General features: G+C 47.9%; 1 protein-coding gene across 3 annotated transcripts in view; it reads right to left on the reverse strand.

The window, feature by feature from the left end:
* Positions 1-18,979, reverse strand: part of lzts2 (leucine zipper tumor suppressor 2) — a 129,636-nt gene that overhangs the window by 2,454 nt on the left and 108,203 nt on the right. For all 3 annotated transcript variants that reach the window (XM_033034022.1, XM_033034021.1, XM_033034023.1), the window contains 2 exons: positions 4,686-5,183; positions 914-1,807 (listed from right to left, as the gene is read on the reverse strand). In XM_033034022.1, coding sequence (XP_032889913.1) covers positions 914-1,807; positions 4,686-5,144 — 1,353 coding nt within the window. In that variant the 5' untranslated portion in view covers positions 5,145-5,183. The remainder of the gene's footprint in view (positions 1-913; positions 1,808-4,685; positions 5,184-18,979) is intronic.

Below are 18,979 nucleotides of genomic sequence, written 5' to 3' on the forward strand. Positions count from 1 at the left end.
ACAGACTTGTCCCACCCCGGTCATTCCTTCCTTTGCCCCGCTCACATCTGGCAGAAGGTGCAGAAGCTTCAAAGAGTGCACCACCGGACTCAGGAACAGCTTCTTCCTAGAACTAGAGGGCACAGCCTCTGAATAAAAGGATGGACCCTTCAAAATGGGGATGAGGAGAAATGTATTTAGTCATAGGGTAGTGCATCTGTGGAATTCATTGCCACAGACGGCTGTGGAGGCCAAGACAATAGGTATTTTTAAAGCGGAGATTGATAGGTTCTTGATTAGTAAGGGCGTCAAAGGTTACGGGGAGTAGGCAGGATAATGGGGTTGAGAAAAAGATCAGCCATGATCGAGTGGCGGAGCAGACTTGATGGGCCGAATGGCCTAATTCTGCTCCTATGTCTGAAAAACTTGTGGTACAGTAAACCCTCATTATATCAGGCCGTGGGGGGAGGGGGGGAATGGTGTCTGTTACTGCCGATTGTCCACTATAAGGAAGTAAGGGATTCACTCCAACCATCAAATGTTCACTCTGTGAAACAAGTTGTTTTTAAATACAAAGTTCTTTTTAACAGCTAAAATTGACTGCTAGTTGCAAATACTAAACGCTGTTTGGTACAATGTTAAAAGAGTTAAGTGCCAATTTAAGCAATTGCTGGTTAATTTCAATGCCTTGTCAATATCAATGCCTTGTCAATTACAATGCCTTGTCAATTTCACTGCCTTGTCAATTACAATGTCTTGTCAATTTCAAAGCCTTGTCAATTTCAAAAGCCTTGTCAATTTCAAAGCCTTGTCAATTTCAATGCCTTGTCAATTTCAAAGCCTTGTCAATTTCAATGACTTGCCAATTTCAATGACTTGCCAATTTCACTGCCTTTTCCGTGTGGAGCGAGGGGGTGAGGGAAGGAGGACCTACCTCCCACTTGGTCTCCTCCAGTCGTGGTCCGAGCTCAGTCTGCTCCTTCTCGAAGGAGGCGCACTTCTTGTCCAACAGCTCCCGCTCCTGCAGCAGCTGCGCAAAGTCCTCCTGCATCTTCTTCTTCTCCTGCTGCAGCTGGTAGACCTGCAGCTGCAGCACCTGCTGCACCCGCTGTGTTTTCTGCGAGCTCTGGCGCAGGCGTCCGGCGCAGCTGCGGCGCAGCTCCTCCATCTCCTGCTCGCATCGCCGCTGCTTCTCCTCATAGATCTGGCACAGAGCCGCCTCATTCTCCTCCAGGCTCTCGCGCAGCTGCTGCAGCTCCTCCTCGCGCTCCCGCAGCCTGTCCTCCAGATCGCGCACGACCGCCTCGTGGCCCGGCGGTGGCGGGGGCGGTGGTGGCGAGCGCTCGCCGTCCGACAGTGCCGGAGCTCGGCCGCTCAGCGACGCCGTGCTCTTGCTGGAGGAGGAGCGGCCACTGTCTGAGTTGTGGAGGGAGACCGCTCCACGCTCCTGGTACCCATGGCCACCGCCGCCGCCGCCACCTCCTCCTCCCGCCTCCAGGTGGAGCTGCCCCGTGGATGAGCCCACACCGTCCAGCTGCTGGCTGCCACCTGTGCTGTAGGTGGGCAGGCTGGACAGCGAGTTCCTGCCAGAGTCAGACAGCGTCCCTGACTGCACGCTGCCCCTCGCACACCCGTAGCTCTGCAGAGAGTTGCGCTTCTCCCCGCACATCACCGACCCCAGCGAGCTCCCGTTGAAGACGATGTTCAGGCTCCCCTGGCTGTCCGATAGCCCGTTGATGGGGCGGGGAACCAGGTACTGCACTGAGTTCCTGTTCTTGGGCACAACTGGTTTGAAGGCCGTCGGCCTGATCAGGTGTTTCTCGATGTTCTGCAAGAGAATGAGACAAGATCAGGAGTTTAAAATGATGAGAGGAATAGATCCGGTCAGGACTCGAGGCCCTGAGCTATAGGGAGAGGTTGAGCAGACTAGGACTCTATTCCTTGGAGCGCAGGAGGATGAGGGATGATCTTATACAGGTGCACAAGACAATGAGAGGAATAGATCGGGTAGATCTATCGGGTAGGTCTCGTGCCCAGAGAAGGAGAATCGAAAAGCAGAGGACACAGGTTTAAGGTGAGGGGGGAAAAGATTTAATAGGAATCTGAAGGGTAACTTTTTCACACAAAGGGTGGTGGGTGTATGGAGCAAGCTGCCGGAGGAGGTAATTGAGGCGGGGAATATCGCAACGTTTAAGAAACATTTAGACAGGTACTGTACATGGATAGGACAGGTCAAGAGGGATAAGGCCAAACGCAGGCAGGTGGGACTAGTGTAGATGGGACATGTTGGTCGTTGTGGGTAGGTTGGGCCAAAGGGCCTGTTTCCACACTGTATCTCTCTATCGCTCTCCACGACTCTAAGGTTTGAGTTTGCAGATGAAACTAAAGTGGGTGGTATTGAAGATAGCACGGAAGGTTATAAAAATTTCAAATATTGTGCAGGATCTTGATCGGTTGGTGGATGGGCTGAGGAATAGTTGCTGGAGCTTATTACAGTGAAATTGGCCGCCACAGTGGCACAGTGGTAGAGTTGCTACCTTACGGAGTAAGAGGCCCGGGTCCGATCCTGACTAAGCATTTCTGAATGGCCAACACAGACCCAGGACACCTCTGAGTATTCTGCTGCACCTGGGAGACATCAATGCAATCACAGGGAGAACGTGCAAACTCCACACAGCCAGCACCGGAGGTCAGGATCAAACCCAGGTCTCTGGCGCTGTTAGGCAGCAGCTTTACCAGCTGCACACCACTGTGCCGCCCGATTAATCTACACCAAAGGGGCAATTTACAATAGCTAGTTAACCCACCACCAGGTCTTTGGGATGTGGGAGGAAACCAGAGTGCCCGGAGGAAACCCACGCGGGCACAGAGATAACGTGCAAACTCCACACAGGGGGCAGGATGGAGCCTAGGTCCTGATTGGCGGGGAGCCGCTGAGCCGGCTACCATTCGGCGGCCCGGCAGCCTGCAGGGAGAGAACGCTGAGCCGCACAGTGCTCATCACCCGCGGCCGATCGCAAGACCCTGTAGGGGGGAGAGGATGCCGGGCCAGCCCCTGCTCGTCCCCCGAAAACCGGAGACCGGGAAGATGAAGTTGGCGATGACGGACGCGACAGGCGAGGGGGCGAGGCCAGTAGAGAGGAGGAGGACCCGGGGTCTGGACTACCGCACACCCTCGAGGTCGGATGCGGGAGACGTTCTCGGGGGAACAAAGGTGGAGGGGCGAGGAGTGGGACGTGGCGTCCAAGGAGATCCCGCAGTAGCCTGGGGCTGGCCTGGATCGAGCTCTGCTCAAAAAAACTACAGCGGGAACTACAGCAGATGGCATGTTAGCATGCATAGCAAAAGGATTTGAGTATAGGAGCAGGGAGGTTCTACTGCAGTTCTACAGGGCCTCGGTGAGACCACACCTGGAGTATTGCGTACAGTTTTGGTCTCCTAATCTGAGGAAAGACATTCTTGCCATAGAGGGAGTACAGAGAAGGTTCACCAGACTGATTCCTGGGATGTCAGGACTTTCATATGAAGACTGGATAGACTCGGCTTGTACTCGCTAGAATTTAGAAGATTGAGGAGGGATCTTATAGAAACTTACAAAATTCTTAAGGGGTTGGACAGGCTAGATGCAGGAAGATTGTTCCCGATGTTGGGGAAGTCCAGAACAAGGGGTCACAGTTTAAGGATAAGGGGGAAGTCTTTTAGGACCAAGATGAGAAAAAAAATTTCATACAGAGAGTGGTGAATCTCTGGAATTCTCTGCCACAGAAGGTAGTTGAGGCCAGTTCATTGGCGATATTTAAGAGGGAGTTAGATGTGTCACTTGTGGCTAAAGGGATCAGGGGGTATGGAGAGAAGACAGGTACAGGATACTGAGTTGGATGATCAGCCATGATCATATCGAATGGCGGTGCAGGCTCGAAGGGCCGAATGGCCTCCTCCTGCACCTATTTTCTATGAATCTATGTTGATCCAGATGTGGGTTTTCTCCGGATGCTCCAGTTTCCTCCCACACTCCAAAGACTTGCAGTTTTGTAGGTTAATTGGCTTCTGTAAATTACACTAGCACCATCCTGGGGAAAGTGTAAATTTGGGACAATTTACAATTTTTACCAAAGCCAATTAACCTACAAAAACCTGTACGTCTTTGGAGTGTGGGAGGAAACCGGAGCACCTGGAGAAAACACGCACAGTCACAGGGAGAAAAGTGCAAACTCCGTAAAGAAAACACCCGTAGTCAGGATTGAACCCGAGTCTCTGGCACTGTAAGGCAGGAACTCTAGCACTGGCCACTAGTGTCGCCCTATGAGGCATCTTGGTGGGGATGGACAGGATGGGCCTGTATCCGTGCTGTGTGACTCCAGGACTCAAAGCGGATTCAAGGGCACTAGTGACAGTGCTGACCAGCCATCATCCGTTCACACTAATTCCATGTTATCCCACCTTTGCATCCACTCTACACACTAGGGGCAATTTTACAGAAGCCAATAAACTTACAAACCCACACGGCTTTGAAATGTGGGAGGCAACCGGAGCACCCGGCGGAAACCCATGCGGTCACAGGGAGAACATGCAAACTCCACACAGCCAGCACTTGAGGTCAGGATCAAACCCGTGCCTGTTAACACACAGCACAAAGAGTTGTGGCAGTGAATACGTAACGCGGCATTGCGCCGTTTTCCAAGGGAAGGTTCTCCATGTGACCCTACCTTCTCCAGCTTGCCCGACACTGGAATAATCTTCGGCGGTGGACCGCGGATGTTTCCATTGGCCAGCTTTCCTTCCCGTGTGTCCTCGGTGTCACTGCAAGGGCTGGTCGGTGACTCGATCATGTTCCAGCCTCCATTGCGCCGGTCGTCCTTCGTGTGCACGTAGTTCCCACTCTGCTTCTTGGCCGCCATCGCCCCAACGCAGTCCTGGGAATAGCCATTTTTTAGGTGTCCATCCTGCTGCCTGAAAATATTCTGGATCTGGCCGGTTTTCCGACCCTTGCCGCCATATTCTGTGGCTTTGCAGTGCTTGTCGTGGTAGTTGCGGCCGGAGACGAGACTGCCGACGCTACCCATGGCGATCGGCAAAAGCACCGTCGGTGAAGAAGGCTGCAGCTTCCTTCCACTGACTGGACTCTGGTGCTCAGAAGTCAAGGGATTTGCCTGAACCATTGCCATGGTGATGACCTGTCACAATGTCCACTGTATCTCGGGTCCCTAGCAACCAGGTAAAACATAGAGACAAAGAGAGAGAGAGAGGGAGAAAAAATTATAAGATCTGTCAAACATACTTTGGGAATTTCAAAATGTAAATAGTTTAGTTTAGTTCAGTTAAGCAAAGCAGCGTGGCAACAGGCACTTTGGCCTGCTGAGTCAGTGCCAACCAGCGATCACCCGTACACCAGTTCTATCCTCCACATCAGGGACAATTTACAGATGCCAATTAACCTACAAACCCGCACGTCTTTAGAGATAAAGCACGGAATCAGGCCCTTCAGCCCAGCGAGTTCACCCCAACACGTACACTGGTTCTATCCTACGCACGAGGGACAATTTACAGAAGCATATTAACCTACAAACCCGCACGTGGTCACAGAGGTAACGTACAAACTCCCTACAGACAGCACCCATCATCAGGATTGAACCCGGGTCTCTGGCGCTGTAAGGCAGCAACTCCAATGCTGCACTGCCTTGACATCATAAATGTCTTGCTTATAATATCAGCAAACATCCCAAAACCAATGAGCCTGGAGAAGGGTGCTGACACAATGTGTTGCCTGTCCACTTCCCACCACAGATGCTGCCTGTCCCATTGAGTTCCTCCAGCACTTTGTGTTTTGCTCAACATATTATCGTCACATGAAAGTCGGCTGAAACAAAGAAATAAAGAGTTGACAATGAGTTCGTCCAGATACTGGTTAATGATGGTTAGGTGAAGACTGAGGTTTAGGTTTATTAATGTCACGTGTACCGAGGTAAAATGAGAAGCTTTGTTTTGCATGCTATGCAAACGGATTAGAGGTACCATACATAGATACAATCAGTTCCAACTCAAGTACAATAGATAGAGCAAAGGGGAAGATACAGAGTGCAGAATTATAGTTCTCCAGATTCCAGCATCTGCAGCTCCTTGTATCCCAACACTAATGATGTGCATTTGAAACAAGGTAGTCAATGAAGCACAACAAGATCTCACAAAGGATGGTGTAAAAACAGCCTGATAATCCCGGCAACGTTGAGTGTGGGTATAAACACTGTCCAGGGCACTGTGGGGAAAACACTGCTGATCTTCAAAAAAACCCACCAAGTGCTGGAGTAACTCAACGGGTCAGGCAGCATCTGTGGAGAACATGGACAGGTACATTTCGGGTCGGGGCCCTTCGTCAGATTTCCCTGAAAGAAGTGAAAGTTAGTCTGAAGAAGGGTCCCGACCCGATACATCGCCTATCCAAGTTCTCCTGAGACGGTGCCTGACCCACTGAGGTACTCCAGCACTTGGAGTCTTTTTATGTAAACCAGTTTCTGCAATTCCTTGCCATCTCTTGATCTTCATAATGTTGCCAAGGTACCTGTAACATTCAACTGAGAAAGGAAATGGTGGCTTTGTAACATCTCTCATTCCAGTGGCATTCCCTCAGACAGTGCTGTACTGCCTCTGTACTTTACTGGTCGGCTGGCCTGATTCCTGAGACCAAGTCAGCACGTCACAGGGTGGCAGGGTGGCACAGCGGTAGAGTTGCTACCTTACAGTGCCAGACACCCGGGTTCAATCATGACTATGGGGGTGCTGTCTGTACGGAGTTTGTACGTTCTCCCTGTGACCACGTGGGTTTTCTCCGGGTGCTCCGGTTTCCTCCCACATCCCAAAGACATGCAGGTTTGTAGGTTACTTGGCTTCGGTATAAGTTGTAAATTGTCCCTATAGTGTAGTGTGCGCTAGTGTAATGGGGATCACTGGTCGGCGCGGACACGGTGGGCAAAACATAGCATTTCACTGCACCTTCACCTTGGGCTGCAAGGGGCTATATAAATGATTGAAGTCTGGAGCCGGCACATCACCCTGCTCCCTCTGTACCAGAATATTTCCCACAATCACCAGGCTTACACCAAGTTTAGAGATAAGGCGCGATAACAGGCTCTTCAGTCCAGCAATCCCCGTCGGTCAACACTATCCCACACACACTAGGGACAATTTACAATTTTACCGAAGCCAATTAACCTGCACACCTACACGTCTTTGGAGTGTTGGAGGAAACTGGTGGACCCAGAGAAAACTGCAGGTCACGGGGAGAACATACAATCCCCGTACAAGCAGCACCTTGATTCAGGATCAAACCCGGGTCTCTGGCGCTGTAAGGCAGCAACTCTACTGCTGCGCCACCATGCCGCTTGTAGAGGGATACAGCACAGAAACAGAACCTTTGGCCCACCCACTCCGTGCCAGCCATCAAACAACTTTTTGTCAATAACCCTACTTAATACCATTTTGTAAAAATTCCCCCGACCTTCTCATCATTTCCCTCTTCCCACTCCAGATTCTACCATTCACCTACTCACTAGGGCCAAATTACAATGACAACTAACTTATTAACCCACACGTCTTTGGAATGCGAGAGGATATCAAAGTACCTCACACGGATAGTGGTGGGTATATGGACCGAGCTGCCACAGGAGGTAGCTGAGGCAAGTCAATGTAACATTTGAAAGACATTTGGACTTGTACATGGATAATAAAGGTTTACAGGGAGGTGGGACTAGCATAGATGTGGCATCTTTGTCGCCATGGACAGGTTGGGCTGAAGGGCCTGTTTCCATGGTGTTTGATTCTATGACTATGACAAATGGAGGAAACTAAAGTCGTCATTGAAAGAACAAGTAAACTCCACACAGACAGCACCAGAATTAGGCCATTTAACCCATCAAATCTACTCCGTCAATCAATCATACCTGATCTATTTTCCCTTCTCAAATCCATTCCCTTCTCCTGCCAGCTATTATCAAGCAACTGAACCATCCCACCAACAACCAGAGAGCAGTCCTGAGCTACATCTACATCATTAGAGGCCCTCGGACGACCTTTGGTCGGACTATACTGAGCTTTATCTTACACTAAACATTATTCACGCTATTTCCCTTTATCAAGTATCTGTACACTGTGGACGGCTCGATTGTGATCATGTATTGTCTTTCTGCTGACTAATTAGCACGCAACAAAAAGCTTTTCACTGTACCTCGGTATAAATGACAATAAATTAAACTCAACTCAACTCCGTAACCTTTTACTAATCAAGAATCTCCGCATTAAAAACACCCAATGTCTTGATAAATGTTCCGGTGTAATCCAAAGCTTCCAGTAAGGATTTCATTGTTCACAAGGACAGAATTAGTGCATTCGCCACATCGAGTCTGCCCTGCAATCCGATCATGGTTGATCTATCTTTCCCACTCAATCCCATTTTCCTGCCTTCTCCCCATAACCTTTGAACCCTTACCCATTAAGAGCCCATCAATCTACACTTTAAAAACACCCAATGACTTGGCCTCCACAGCTGTCCGTGGCAATGAATTCCACAGATTCATCATCCTCTGGTTAAATAAATTCCTCCTCATTTCCCTTCTAAAGGTACGTCCTTTCCTTCTGACGCTGTGCCCTCTGGTCCTAGTCCCTGAGCTCTGAAACCCCTGAGCTCGCCTGACTGCAAAATGACATTAGAAAATGCATTCTGATTAAAAGAAAAGAAAAATACTTTACTGGTAGAAGACAGGCAGTTGTCTGGGAAATACATCAGCTTGAAGGTGATGTTCGGTGACGTCACATACGCAGGTGATGCAATCAAATTGTGCTGCCTACTGTGTAATGGTGACCACTTGTTTGGGCAATAACTCACAGCGTGGCACTTCATGAGGAAATGGCTAAAGCTGCGATAATGGCTGACAAACTTCAAATTTCTCATTCGAGACCCTAAGACTATGTTTCACCAGACTTCACTGAACTTCACCTTGCACTGTATTCACGCTGTATCTCTAAATTAAACTATAAACCTCCTGACCTACAGCCAAGAAACGCATCAGGTCCTCCAGGTGAACATCGCAAGGCTTTGGTTTACAGGGCTGACTTTTTCTTTTCCTTTGTGGAGTCATTCAATATTCTCAATTGGAGCACAAAAAGCTGAGGGTCTGAGCTCTCGGGAGAGGTTGCGTAGGCTAGGGCTGTATTCCTTGGAGCGTAGGAGGATGAGGTGTGATCTAATAAAAGTGTATAAGATCATGGGAGGAGTAGATAGCATAGATGCCCAGAGTAGGGGAATCGAGAATCAGCAGACATAGGTTTAAGGTGAGAGGGGAAAGATTTAATAGGAACCTGAGGGGCAATTTTTCCACACAGAGGTGGTGGGTCTATGGAACGAGCTACCGGAGGAAGTAGTTGTGGCAGGTACTCGAACAACTTTTGAAACATATTTGGACAGATACATAGAAAGGAAAGGTTTAGTGGGATATGGGCCAAACACAGGTCGGTGGAACAAGTATAGATGGGACTGAACTCCACCCGAAATGTCACCTATTCCATTTCTCCGGAGATGCTGCCTGACCCGCTGAATTACTCCAGCAATTTGTGTCTATCTTTGGTGTAACCAGCATCTGCAGTTCCTTCCTACACAGTGTAGATGAGGCACCTCGGTCGGCATGGGCAAGCTGGGCCGAAGGGCCTGTTTCCGTGCTGTATGTCTCTATAACTCATATAGAATGTCGAGATGAGCAGAGGCACCATGTTGCTCAACATTCTGGGAAACGGGCTTCACATTCACAGCTGACCTTATCCTCAAACTGCAAAAACAATGTCATTAAGTTGAAACAGGTGCAGAAGAGATTCACCAGGATGTTATCTGGGCCTGAGTTATAGGGAGAGGCTGGATAGGCTTCATCTTCTGTCTTTGGAGCGTCAATCGATTATCTTATTAAGGCATGGACAAGGTGGGCCGAAGGGCCTGCTTCTGACACCAGCACTATCCTACACACTAGAGATGATTAACAATGTTACCGAAGCCAACTAGCCTACAAACCTGCAAGTCTTTGGGATGTGGGAGGAAACCGGAGCACCCTGAAAAAAATCCACGCGGTCACAGGGAGAAAGCACAAACTCAGTAGACAGCACCCGCGGACAGGATCGAACCCGGGTCTTTGACGTTGTACCGCAGCAACTCTACCACTGTGCAGCCCAATCTATACACAGGTGGAGAGAACGGATCTCTGTGTTATTACAGAGGCAGTTTCAACACGGCTCTTTATAATTGGTTAAGACATCATCACTCTTGTACTAAACCACCCAGCTATAACGGCCAACAAAGCATTTGCCTTGCAAATTGCTTTCTATACCTTCCAGTTATCTTTCAGTAATTTGGATGTAAGGATACCCAGATCCCTTTGAGCACCAACCCCCATTCAATTTCTCACCATGCAAAACACTTTTTCAAGTTCCGAGATACAGTGCGGAAGCAGGCCCTTTGGCCCACTGATTCCGCGCCGACTAGAGATCCCTGTACATTAACACTATCCTACACTCTAGGGACAATTTACAATTTTATCAAAGCCGATTAACCTACAAACCTGTGCGTCTTTGGAGTGCGGGAGGAAACCGGAGCACCGTATGCAGGTCACAAGCGGAACGTACAAACTCCGTACAATCAGCACCCGTAGTCAGGGTCGAACCCTGGTCACTGGCGCTGTAAGGCAGCAACTCTTCTGCTGCGCCACCGATGAATTCTCCATAAATGCTCGATAAAATTCCAGTTCAAGAGTTGAATTTAAATTGCATTGTTACCACTGTGGAATTTGAACTCAGGGTTGTGTGTTATTTCTTCATATCACTCGATTACTAACCCGGTAATTTAACCTCTACACCACCATACCACATACTCATCGTGTTTATTTTTTTTCTACCAGGCTCATTTTCTATTGTGCTTGTGAAAATCCTTAAGGGTTAGAGTCGCACAGAATGGAAAAAGGCCCTTTGGCCCAACTCGTCCATACTGACCAACATGCCCATTTAAACTAGTAGCATTTGCCACCTTTGTCCCATACCCCTGTAATCTTTATATCCATGTATACTTCATTTACATTTCTTGAACATGGAAAATTTGGAAAAAAGGTCACTAAGTTACCACGAGACCTTGCTGTAAAGTAAGCTAAACAGACTGTACTGGCATATTTAGATGCACTGAAAGGTGCTGAGAGGACATTTTCTTAGTTTAGTGTTGGAGATACAGCATGCAAACAGGCCCTTCGGCCCACCAAGTCCACACCATCTATCGCTCGCCCAATCACTCTAGTTCTATGTTATCTCACTTTTTCATCCACTCCCTACGCACCAGGGGACAATTTACAGAGGGCCTAGGAACCCACACGTCTTTAGGAATAACCACCGGGTGGCGCCAGCAATGGCTGCCTCACCAACAGTCTATCTGTTCCTTCCTTCTTTGTTGTTTGGTTGTATGCGTTAAATATATGTTTGTAACCATATAACCATATAACAATTACAGCACGGAAACAGGCCATCTCGACCCTTCTAGTCCGTGCCGAACACGTATTTCCTAGTCCCATCTACCTGCGCTCAGACCATAACCCTCCATTCCTTTCCCGTCCATATAACAATCCAATTTATTTTTAAATGATAAAAACGAACCTGCCTCCACCACCTTCACTGGAAGCTCATTCCACACAGCCACCACTCTCTGAGTAAAGAAGTTCCCCCTCATGTTACCCCTAAACTTCTGTCCCTTAATTCTCAAGTCATGTCCCCTTGTTTGAATCTTCCCTAATCTCAGTGGGAAAAGCTTATGCACGTCAACTCTGTCTATCCCTCTCATCATTTTAAAGACCTCTATCAAGTCCCCCCTTAACCTTCTGCGCTCCAAAGAATAAAGCCCTAACTTGTTCAACCTTTCTCTGTAACTTAGTTGCTGAAACCCAGGCAACATTCTAGTAAATCTCCTTTGTACTCTCTCTATTTTGTTGACATCCTTCCTATAATTAGGCAACCAAAATTGTACACCATACTCCAGAATTGGCCTCACCAATGCCTTGTACAATTTTAACATTACATCCCAACTTCTATACTCAATGCTCTGATTTATAAAGGCCAGCACACCAAAAGCTTTCTTTACCACCCTATCTACATGAGATTCCACTTTCAGGGAACTGTGTACAGTTATTCCCAGATCCCTCTGTTCACCTGCATTCATCAATTCCCTACCATTTACCATGTACGTCCTATTTTGATTTGTCCTGCTAAGATGTAGCACCTCACACTTATCAGCATTAAACTCCATCTGCCATCTTTCAGCCCACTCTTCCAACTGGCATAAATCTCTCTGTAGACTTTGAAAATCTACTTCATTATCCACAATCCCACCTATCTTAGTATCATCTGCATACTTACTAATCCAATTTACCACACCATCATCCAGATCATTGATGTACATGACAAACAACAGTGGACCCAACACAGATCCCTGTGGCACCCCACTAGTCACTGGCCTCCAACCTGACAAACAACCATCCACCATTACTCTCTGGCATCTCCCATTCAGCCACTGTTGAATCCATCTTGCTACTCCACCATTAATACCCAACAATTGAACCTTCTTAACCAACCTTCCGTGAGGAACCTTGTCAAAGGCCTTACTGAAGTCCATATATACAACATCCACTGCTTTACCCTCATCAATTTCCTGAGTAACCTCTTTAAAAAATTCAAGAAGATTAGTCAAACATGACCTTCCAGGCACAAATCCATGTTGATTGTTCCTAATCAGACCCTGTTTATCCAGATGCTTATATATATTATCTCTAAGTATCCTTTCCATTAATTTGCCCACCACTGTGGGTTCTTTAGCTTATGTGGGAGGTGGGAGGTGGGAGTGGGGGAAACTTTCTCTAATCTCTTACTTCGATGAACATGCAACTTTTTTCCGTATCTTATCTCCGTCCACACTGCGGCCTAACATCGTGAAGTTGGCGGCCTTTGCTGGAGACTGACCGAGAGCTCCACCACGGGAGACTGCGGACTTTAATATCATTGAGCTCACGGTCTCTGGTTAAAGACCGACTTCGGGAGCTCTATGCCGCAGGAACTCCGACCACCCCAACGCAGGAGCTCCGACTGCCCCAACGCGGGAGCTTCGTTCGCTGTCTACGGCAGCTTCGATCGCCCTGACTGCGGACGGTTCGATTGCCCCAACCGCAGGAGAATAAAGAGGAAGAAGTTTGGACTTTATTGGCGTCCATCACAGTGAGGAATGTGAAATCCACTGTGGTGGAAGTATATGTTAACTTTTATGTAGTTGTGTGGCTTTTTTTAAAAAGTTTGGCTGTATGGTAATTTGAATTTCACTGTACCGTGATTGGTACACGTGACAATAAACTGACCATGAAACCTTGAAATCCACACGGTCACAGAGAGAACGTGCAAACTCTAAACAGACAGCACCCGAGGTCAGGATCGAACCCGGGGTTCTGGTGCCGTGCGGCAGCAGCTCTACCAGCTGCGCCACCGTGCCACGCCACATGATGGAGAGTGAGATTTTGCTGAAATGCAGAAATGCAGAAATGTATAGAACTCTTAGAAGGAGTTGCTAGAATCTTGGACAATCTTAAGAGTTGATTGGACATTGTTTTCTGTGCTGTGTTGGTATACGTTCGACAACACAAAGTGCTCTAAAAACAGACGCAAATGCTGGGTCAGGCAACATCTGTGGAGGGAAAGGACAGGCAACGTTTCGACCCTTCTTCAGACGCCTGCTCCCAACCCTCTTCTCTCCTTATCGGACACCTTTACATCTCTGGTTAGTGTCATCACAAATTTACTCCACCCATCTGCCAATGAAACCCCCTTCACCTGTATCCACCTATCACTCGCCAGGCGTTGTCCTGCCCCTGCCTCTCTTTTCCAGCTTCCTCCCCTCTACTTGAATCATTCTGAAGAAGGGTCTGTTTCCACACTGGGTGACTCCATGACTGTACCACGTCGGCACTGATATATGATGCGATAGAACTTTATTTATCCCAGGAGGGAAATTGATCTGCCAACGGTCATAAAACACAAAATACATGAAACATGAAATTAAATTGACGAGTGGAAAGGGTTGGGGATGTGCAAAGATTAGGGAGGGAAAGTCAGTCTGCCCCACGACAGAAGGGGGAGGAGTTGTACAGTTTGATAGAATCTCCTGTGGCGTTCTGTACTTGGTGGAACCAGTCTGTTGCTCTTGGTACTCCTCAGGTTGACAAGTGTGTCATGGAGGGGGTGAGCTGCATTGTCCGAGATGCTGCGCAGTTTGAGGAGCATCCTCCCCTCCGAGATCACCTCCCATGAAACTAACAATCGTGTGGTCAGGAGGGCCTGTTTCCACGCTGTATGACACTATGACTATTGTGTTCAGCACTGATATTGTGGGCCGAAGGGCCTGTTCCTGGGCTGCACTGTTCTACGTTCCACACTGAGGCTTTGTTGCTCGATCTGTCAGTTACTAATTGACTCCAAAACATGCCAGCTGTCCACTGATAATGGATGGACTGCTCTAACTTTAATGCTAGTTTTGTTTTTGCAGACGTATTACATAGCAACGGTGCAGTGCCGTTGACTTCACTCTGTGTCATAATGACATCCCTGGACCACACTGCTTTTGCATCAGCATCTTGAATAAATGAATCATTTGATTTTACAGATAAGGCTTTACAACACTGGAAATAAAATGCTGCAGCCTCCTCCCCCTCCCCCCGAAAGCCACATGTACAAAGCAATTCCAAATCAACTTAGACTTAGAGAGACGGCGCGGAAACAGGACCTTCGGCCCACCGAGTCCACGCCGACAAGGCTGTATCTCCAAACTAAACTAAACTAAACAAAGGCAGGGGTCATAACCGATGTCACCACAAAATAGGCTTTGTGTAGCAGCTAGTGCTATTTATAGAAGGGTTGTACAAGACTGGTGTTGACTTCACAAGAGGCGGCCATTTGGGAAAGGACTGGTGCTGCTGAAAGTTCTATCAACCGTGGATGGTGCCTAAGTAACGGCTCCCTGACTCTGAACGCTCCTCATTATCAAGCATCTCTCCGCTCTCTGCCTTGACACTCCAGCTAATCGGAGGCAGAGAAAAGCCATGGAATCGCTTCTTCCCGCTCTCACAGGGAAGCTGGCTTCTTGTACTGTCGGGTCTCAGATACATTTCAGCAAGGGCCACTACCAAGTCCCCCTTTGTGTCATAGGTTACGGTGTCAAAGGCTATAGGGAGAAGGCAGTAGAATGGAACTGAGAGGGAAAAATAGACTGAATGGCAGAGCAGACTCCATAAGACTATAAGACCTTGAAGCAGAATTCGGCCTTCAGCCCAGTAGAGGCGGCACAATGGCACAACGGACGGGGACTATCGCAACGTTTAAGAAACATTTAGACAGGTACATGGATAGGACAGGTTTAACGGGATAAGAGCCAAACACAGGCAGGTGGGACTAGTGTAGATGGGGCAAGTTGTTCGGCGTGGGCAAGATGGGCCGAAGTGCATGTTTCCACACTGTATGACTATGACTCTTCATTATGGTGTTTACAGAGTACTAGGTTTATATATCTGTTGTGCTGCTACATGTAAGAAGTTCATTGTTTCTTTACAGGACATATGAGAATAAAACACTCTTGACTCTTGAGCTAGTAACCAGGGATCTTACCAAGAGCTTGTCAAGGCCGGTGGCTATTTCAATGAACCTCCAAGCTCCTAATCAAGGGGAGAGGCGGGGCAAAGTCATGTATTTTAATTTTCACCTCTGCATTGGAGGGGAGAGGGGGTGGTACATAAGGTGACCCCTTGTCCAGGTGATCCAGGACAAGGGGTCACAGTTTAAGGATAAAGGGGAAATCCTTCACACAGAGAGTGGTGAATCTCTGGAACTCTCTGCCACAGAAGGTAGTTGAGGCCAGTTCATTGGCTATATTTAAGAGGGAGTTAGATGTGGCCCTTGTGGCTAAAGGGATCAGGAGGTATGGAGAGAAGGCAGGTACAGGATACTGAGTTGGATGATCAGCCATGATCATATCGAATGGCGGTGCAGGCTCGAAGGGCCGAATAGCCTACTCCTGCACCTATTTTCTATGTTTTTCTAAGTGTATGTAAGGCAATATACCTTAACATTTCCCTCTACATTCAACTACCTCAGGATATTAATGCCAGTGCAAGCTACCGTTACACTTAAGTGTGCTCTCCGTACTGAATCACCAATGAAACCCAAGCTGCTGTCATTCATTCCATCTAGAAGAGGGAACACAACACTCACAATAAATCCTTCATGACTAATTTAAAGGGACAGTACTCATTACTCGCCGCTACTTCGACCAGAGCCACAAATATTGCCAGCATGACATATAATCTACCCATTAAATATAGAGCTGTACACGGGCTGACTGCAACTAAACCAGGGGGCTGAGATTCAAAGTGCAGTGTGATGGCCTTGCCATCTTCATATTTCACCGCACCTCACCCCCATCAATCCCAATGCCAGACTCTTCATCATCATTCATTACAAGATTTCTATTCCTTCATGATGTAAAGGATGCCCCTAAATGTTTTGCAGTTGATTTACAACCACAAGCATCGAGGGGTGGCACAGTGGCGCAGCGGTAGAGCTGCTGACTCAGAGCACCAGAGACCTAGGGTCGATTCTGTTTACTGTTGCTGTCTGTACGGAGTTTGCACGTTCTCCCTGTGACCGCCTGGTTTTCCCCGGGTTCATCCCACACTCCAAAGACGTGCAGGTTTGTAGGTTCATTGGCTTCCGTAAATTGCCCCTAGTCTGTAGGACATAAAACTTGTGTCCAGGGTGATCGCTGGTCGGCGTGGACTTGGTGGGCTGAAGGGCCTGTTTCCACGCTGTATCTCTAAACTAAACTAAACTAAACTGATGTAACGGAGAAAGCCGAAAACCTCCCCCCGGTCACCCCCCCCCCCCCCCCCCCCCGGACACTCCTTCCACCAGAAAAAATTGCACTACTACGACTGTGTGTACATAAATATATTTATTGCTCATATTCTATGTCGCTCTTCTAGGGAGATGCTAACTGCATTTCGTTGTCTCTGTACTGTAGATTGCACAATGACAATAAAGTTTGAATCTGAATCTCCACCAACTTCATTAAATCCTTTTAGAATTAAGGGAGCATCTATGGAACTGATGTGCTACAATGCATTGCAATACTGAGACCTTGTATCTCCCCCTTTGCTCTATCTGTTGTTTGAATTGATTATATCTATGTATGAATTATCTGATCTTTTTGGATAGCATGCAAAACAAAGTTTTACGCTGTATCTTGGTCCATATGACAATAATAAACCTAATCCTAAAAAATGAGGAGAGATTTTTAAATTGGAATTCATGAGCATTAGTCCATAAGTTGCAGTCGGAGAATTAGGCCATTCGGCCCATCATCTATATCATTCAATTATGAATGGTCTATTTTTCCCTCTCAATCCCATTCTCCTGCCTTTTCCCCATAACCCGACACCCATACTCATCAGGAATCTGTCAATACCCACCTTAAAAATATCCATTGACTTGGCCTCCACAGCTGCCCGTGACAATGAATTCCACAGATTCACCACCCTCTGACTGAAGAAATTCCTGCTCATCTCCTTTCTAAAGGCACGTCCTTTTATTCTGAGGCTGTGGCCTCTGGTCCTGTACTCTCCCACTAGTGGAAACATCCTCTCCATATCCACTCTATACAGGCCTTTCACTATTCGGTGTCTCAATGAGGTGTCCCCTTCCCCCACCCCCGCATCCTTCTAAGCTCAGTGCAAATGCCGGTTCATGGTCAGCATTGATCAGTGGGCTGAAGGGCCTGCTCCGGTTCTATGGCTGACGCGTGTTCTGGATTCCCTGACCCCCGCAGGCAATGGTTTCTCTGTCTACCCCATTGAATCTTCTTAACTTTCATTTTCTGAATTCATTGGAGAATCTTGGAACAGTTTGATACATCCATTTGTTACTGAGCCTTGCTGGTTGGTCAATCAATATCTCGTTGTGTGCAGCAGCCTGTGATCAGAATTTAACAGAGGAACTGGGACTGTGAAGTCCGCATTATTACGCTGTGCAGTACAGTCATAGATAGGCTTTATGGCAATGTTGCAAGCTTCCTTTTCCCAGTCAGACAGAAGTGAACGGGGGCCTGGAAACGGAAAGAATTTAAAGAGTTGAAGGGTGTGTGAGATGTCTTGGATGGAAGTGGGAAGGGACTGGGCAGGGATGGGGGGGGGGGGGGGGGGGATAGGATGAAATTGAGGTATGTAGAGATGAGTTCAGTGGGGCAGAAACAATGGGTCTGCCAGGGCAGTCATCCCTGTGGATCTTTTGGGGAGGAGGTCGGACCAAGTCTACGTCTAAGGGTTAGTGTATTCTTACCGTGGTAATAAAACGTCACCTATCCATTATTTCCAGGGATGCTGCCTGACCCGCTGAGTTACGCCAACATTTTGTGTCTTCCTTTTCCCAGCCTTGTTAGGATCTACTGTGTGATGGGACAGTGTGGTGGGAGCTTCAAGGTTTCTGACTCTGGGTGTGTGTGACAGGAACAGTAAAGAGGTGGCTTCACTCTGTGTCTCACATTCCTTCTTTACTCTGCCCCCGTCAGGCAGAAGATACAGGGGCTTGAAAGTGTGCACCACCAGACTCAGGAATAGCTTCTTCCCCTCTGATATCTGGCTTCTGAATGGTCCTTCCTTTTGCCGGGGTACTGTCCAATTCACCTCTACCCCATTGCGGACATTGGACTTTGTGACGAAAATGTGGGGAGAAGAAAATAGAATTAGTACGGGTGGTGGAAAGAGATGATTAATGGTCGGAGTGGACTTGTTCTAGGCTGCATGACTCAATGGCCCTTACTCTTCAAAGACATTTGGACAATGGCAGCAACTAAAAATCACTTGGATCGGTTCATGGATAGTAAAGTTTGGTCAAATGAGAATGTAGG

Source organism: Amblyraja radiata, chromosome 15 (genome assembly GCF_010909765.2).
Source record: "Amblyraja radiata isolate CabotCenter1 chromosome 15, sAmbRad1.1.pri, whole genome shotgun sequence".
NCBI classification, from domain to species: domain Eukaryota; kingdom Metazoa; phylum Chordata; class Chondrichthyes; order Rajiformes; family Rajidae; genus Amblyraja; species Amblyraja radiata.